At 33.4% G+C, this 6,066-nt stretch overlaps 1 protein-coding gene across 1 annotated transcript; it reads right to left on the reverse strand.

The window, feature by feature from the left end:
* Positions 1–4,282: 4,282 nt before the first annotated feature.
* LOC143621020 (uncharacterized) lies at positions 4,283–5,649 on the reverse strand. Its single transcript, XM_077092792.1, has 2 exons — positions 4,758–5,649; positions 4,283–4,668 (listed from the first exon to the last, which is right to left on the reverse strand). Exons 1-2 carry the CDS (start codon positions 5,647–5,649, stop codon positions 4,283–4,285), a joined length of 1,278 nt encoding a protein of 425 aa, XP_076948907.1.
* Positions 5,650–6,066: the final 417 nt, after the last annotated feature.

A 6,066-nucleotide genomic window follows, 5' to 3' on the forward strand; every position in this document is an offset into this window, starting at 1 on the left:
TGGAAGCTAGGTGAGGTGGTAGGTGATTAGAGGAGGGAACACAGACAAGGCCAAACGCTAACGCTGTCATTTTGACCGTTACTAAAGATAGGATCAATACCTAATTTTTTAAGACCTTACACTTCCTTAATAGCAAGGCCATCCACATTAGAAACTAGGTTAATATTTAGCATCTTAATTACCTTCCACATTATGTTTCATCAACAGACCTTCCCTTATAGCCATCAATAAATTGACCAGTTTGGGTGCATGATTAAGAGTTCAACAGAATCTTCATGAGGTGAAGCAGTAATTGCAAAATTACCTTTTACTTCACCTGTTACAAACTGCTCAGGATATCGATCTTTTGGCGATGTGGGATGAAATCTAATTGGTGTTGCATTCCAAGATTTTAATCTAATGGATCTCCACTTTTTTTTGTAAAAATTCAAATTCTCTTTTAAATTTCTCAGTAGTGGTGAATGATTGTCTGTGAACAATCGTGATTCTGATTAAAGACTCGAAATTCAATATTATTAAGTTAACTAGACGGATGCCCATGCGATGCAGCGGGAAATACATATCTTGATAATTAATTAAGTAATAGATTTATGAGTGTCCACTGTTCCGTTTGTAATCGTGAAACTGTTTATTGGTATAGGTAGATTAATAATTCTTATTTTAAACTCAATTTAGTATCGAAGTACAAACGAAACCGGAACCTAACCATTGCTAATGGTTTGGTTTTGTTGAGTTAAATTTTCAACGGTCCGATTTTAATTTTCGGTGACAAAAGCGTTGTTAACAGCTTGGCTCGCGATTTAATTTAAAACCATCAAAACCGAACCAAAACACATATACGTAAAATGTTATTTTTAACTGAAAAAAAAAACTATGACAATATCATACTCAAATTAAAGAGAATTAAATGCTCGTTTTTATGCTGCAGTTTTTTTAAAAAAATATTGACGTACGAAAAATATATGACCGTTTAAAAATCGCGGGGGTATTTGGGTTAAAAATGAAAATATAAAGAATATATACATTAAAGATGAAGGATCAAGGTTGTAACTATGCTTTAATTTTACAAAAGTTAATTAAAGTTAAGAGGTAAATGTTGTAAATATTTTGAAAAAATATGGAATGCACGTTGTAACAACTCGGGTTTTTCATTTGCATATTACCCGATGAGGTAATTTAATCAACATAATAATTTAAACTATTTACATTATATTATTCTTTTATTTATTTAATAAACAACTTTGAATTATAATAAACTTTTTTTTAACCCTAAACTTGGTTTTAATCTCTATGTGTATCCACACTTATACAATAGGGACCAATTTGCAAAAATATATAAAGATTTTATTATAATTTTTAACCCAAATCCATACCCAATCCATAAAACCCGTTTTCATACCCAAACCCGTGACCCGTGTATGTAGCTTACACCCGAATCTTCGCGTCTAAACTCGAAAATAAATTGTGTATATGATTCTCTTACCTTAATATATCATGCCGACACTTTTAATTAAGAAGCGAGATCCGAAAATTGATACGTATTGTCATATTAGCGAACCCGCCATTATCATAATACATATTATACAACTCAGACCATGATATAACAATTAAACGGGGCTGCATCGTCTCTGTAAGATCGCAAACCAAACCCCTATAATTAATCTCACTATAAAATCCTGCAGATATCATCTCTGGTTAGCGTTTATGGCCGCGAGTATATGTTCGCCGTTCGTATTCAATCCGATAATAATAAGGTAAATTGATTCAAGCATCTTGGTAGTTTTAATCCACTAAACGAAAGCCCTAATGAAATTTCAACTAACAATAACCAGATTAGCGGATTGGAAGATTAGGGTTTTTATAATCAGTTTGGGTTTTCTTTGCATCTGGTTATATTAATCTGTTCCCATTTAAAACTCAACTGTCGCCTAGTGCAGCTGGTGTGCGTGTGTTTGTGTGTTCACCGGTGAGCCGGCCAGCGGCGCAAGTTCGATCCCCGGCCAGCCCACCTTCGCCAGTTTATTATCAGTTCTTATTTTAATGAAGTAGTAATTAATTATAGTTAATATTAATTATCCAATAAATGTTATTTTATTAAAACAACATCAATAAATTGTCGTTTCTCGGTAATTAATCTCGCAGACTACGCACTAATAATAACAACAGATTTCCAACTAACAGTTAATAACGTTACAATCCCCAACCATAACTCAAATCACATCGAAACTTTAAAATCATTATACGCGTTGATTTATTATTAATTAATTCATGTTAATATTATTTAACTAGGAATCCTTGTCGGTGTATCCCGAAGGGTTCATCATTCTAACATCATCATTTCTATTTCGTTCACCCGATCAGGTGAGTACCACATTCCCCTATTTTACTCGTTTTCTCACGTTTTGGGGACATATGCGTAAATATACTTTCTCATATATACTTATACACAAAACTGCAACTTTGTCTTATGTGTTAACAACTTATACCTTACTTGCTTATGTGCTTATTTGCTTTGTATGCTTCCGCATTCGGAGAGGTCCAACATAATCTCAGTCTAGTATGATCATACGTCAGTCGTTATAGCCTTTGTGCTTCTCGACATCTCAGTTATACTTGCTTATTTAGTTAATTTGTTATTCTCATATGACTTGTTGCACTAGTTATTTTTATACTATACTATATGTACATTCAAACTGGTGTGTTGCTCACTCAACCTTGTGTTGACAAAACTACTTTATTTTCAACGCATATGCAGGTTTTCGTGTGATGTGAAGTAATTAGAAGATCACGTAAGGATGTATGCTAGAAGAAAATATTAACGAGAAAATATTATCTATTATTTATATTTGTTTGATATATTTGTTGTTTGTTTGAATATTGTAATGGAAATTTGTTTTATTTGAAATTATTAAATAGATATTGAAACTTATATTGTGCATGATAGTTACCTTGAGAGCTGTGACAATCAGTTCGTGCCCCGACATTTCTGCCTTAGGTTGGGGTGCGACCCACGTGAGTTTTTATGCTCAAAAGACTATTTTGTCCTTCTTTATACTTGTACCATATGCTTGAAACTTTGTAAATTACTTAAAATCACCGTCTTAATTTGCCCTTCATTACCATATTATATATAGTATAGATAACTATTTATTTAATTGAAGTAATCCAATGATATTAAGAGTGAGAAACTAACATTTGAGTATAACACTATTTTGGTAAATATTTATCATCCAACACTATTTTGATAAATACTTTTTCCATCAACACTCTTTTGGGAAAAAACTCCTGATAATAACAATATATTTTAATTTCATATTTTTGTCATTGGTGATTTTTTTTATTTAGTTATGTTACCACAACCCGATACAGACCAAATTCGCGTTGATTCATAGGCACGACGCAATTTTGTCAACCGACTACACATCATTTTAAAAATGTTTTTTTAATCATAAGCTATATGAGTGCCAATACTATTTTAATTGTTTACTAATTTATTTCTAGTTTTGGTTTATTGTTGTTATCGTAACGAACTTAGCCGTCAATATTTTCGGGTTTACAAGGTTCTTTTTATAAGACGATAACATTAAATTTCATTACCCAAATATTTTAATCAAACTACTATCGTGAATAATAAACATTACATCTTAGATATTTTGAAGTGTATCCAGAATATGCTGCAAATCATGTACGACACTTTTAATATCCATTCGTTTTAGTGGGGAATCCAGAGTGCAGGATACTCCAATCTCGATGATTAACACCAAACATTCCCCAATTTCTTTACATTTTTTTGCTCGTTCTGCATAAAAATTTCATTCTCTTGATAGGTGTTTAGAATATTAGCATCAATAACATGTTTTGCATGGTCTGGCAAAGCCATGGAAGCAAATTTATGGAGGCTAAGGCCTTGATTAAAAACGTCGTAGGTCGGCATTTTCCCAGTCATCGTCTCTAATAGTAATATTCCAAAACTGTAGACATCCCCGGCAATTGTCATCTCATTCCCGAGACCATACTATGCAACTCAAAATCAATTACTTTTTAAAACGGTAATACTATAGCAAGTAAATACAAACCTTTATGAATACATGAATGTCTTACCTGGAGCAACATAACCAATTGTTCCTCTTATCCCGGATGTGTTATTTTGGTATAAAGTTGTTCCAAGAAATCGAGATAAACCAAAATCTCCAACATGAGCTACCATATCATCATCAAGTAGAATGTTATTGGCTTTATGTCACAATGAACAATACTTGGTATGCAGTGATTGTGAATATAGTTAAGTGCACATGCTACATCTATTGGGCATGAACTCATACACCAAAGCTTTAAAATCATTTCCTTGGAAGTCAACACTAGAACATGAAGTTATTATTTTCAACAAATTCCGGTGTCGAATTTTCCGCCATGTTTCACACTCCCTCATAAAGCTTCTCTGAGCTCTGATATTTTGAAGATGTATAACTTTAACCGCAACAAATCTGTTAATATCTTCATCAAGAATTCCTTTATAAACGAAACTTGATCCGCCATTTCCAATCAAATTAGCTTCAGAGAACCCATTTGTTGCCTTGAGAAGTTGATTGTATGAAACTTGCAACAATCTTTTTCTCGTTGATGGCTGAGACAACTGGTTCTTGCTTTTCTTTCTACACCAAGCATACGCTAAACTTATGATGGTTAAAAGTGTAAAGCAATCAAAATGATTGTTACAAAGATTGGAAGCCCTTTTTTGTTTTTCTTTCTCTCCTTACATTTGGGTAAGTCGAGTTCAATAAAGCCACCACAAAGCCTACTATTCCCCAACACTGAAAATGTCGTTGCATTGGCAAACACTCCTGATGTTGGAACTTCACCCTCAAAGTCATTATATGACATGTTCAAATACTTTAACCGTTCCAAAAATTTAGGAATCTGGCCTGATAAGTTATTATGAGAAACATCGAGTTCTACCAATCCTTTCAAGATAAATAAGGATGGAGGTATCATACCTTGCAATAAGTTATTTGCGAGGAGTAAACTTGAAAGGCTAGCACAACCACTAAGGCTACTAGGAACTTTACCTGATAGATTATTCTCAGATAAATCTAGTACATCCATCATCTTGAGGTTTTCGACTTCAGTTGGAATTGAACCAATAAGGTTGTTTTGAGAAAGATTAAGTTTTATTGATAGAGATGAAAGTTGAAAAAGCTTTGTGGGTATTTTACCATTAAGTTTGTTGTCATTAAGGTATAACTCTAACATACTATGACATTTTCCCAAGCTTGATGGAATAATCCCTTCCAACTTGTTTGAAAATAAAGAAATTGTGATCATTGATGATAAGTTCCCTATGGAGTCAGGAATTTGTCCTGCTAGTTGGTTTTGACATAAATCAATAGCTTGTAGCCTTTTAAGGTTACCAATGGTTGAGGGGATGTTTCCTGTGAAATAGTTTCCATCTAAACGTAAACGGTTCAATCCAACTAGATTACCGATTGATGTGGGTAGGTTTCCATGCAACTGATTCTCATACAAATATAATTCACAGAGGTTGTTAGAAAGATTACCTAATGATCTTGGGAGCTCCCCTTGAAAATTGCAATAAGAAAGATCCAAAGTCTCTAACTTGGTGCAGTTTTCTAAAGAATCAAGAAACTTCATTTCATCAGCTTCTTTGCTTCTAAAGAAATTATGGTATAAGGATATAAAATAAATAACCCTTAGTTTGCAAAGTCGATTGTCAGCTTCCCACTAAATTGATTTCTAGCCACTTCCAAATCTTCCAATCTCGAACAATTAGAAATAGATGGAGGAAGAGGCCCGGTTAGTTTGTTACCCCATAACTCAAGTAATGCAAGATGTGGGAACATTGCACCTATTGTTGGTGGAAGATTACCGATTAATTGATTATCACCTAAGCCAATATAAGCTAGGAGTGACAGGTTATAAAGAGGATATGGGATGATTCCAGATAAATTACAGGCCCCACAATAAAGTTCTTTTAGTATTTTCCATTGCCCTAAGGTGTTTGGAATTTTCCCACCCAAAGGATTGTTTACAAGAGAAAATACTCCCATT

Source organism: Bidens hawaiensis, unplaced genomic scaffold, assembly GCF_021521415.1.
Source record: "Bidens hawaiensis isolate Kalapana, Puna unplaced genomic scaffold, B.hawaiensis_p1.1 tig00000001_1, whole genome shotgun sequence".
Lineage (NCBI taxonomy): Eukaryota > Viridiplantae > Streptophyta > Magnoliopsida > Asterales > Asteraceae > Bidens > Bidens hawaiensis.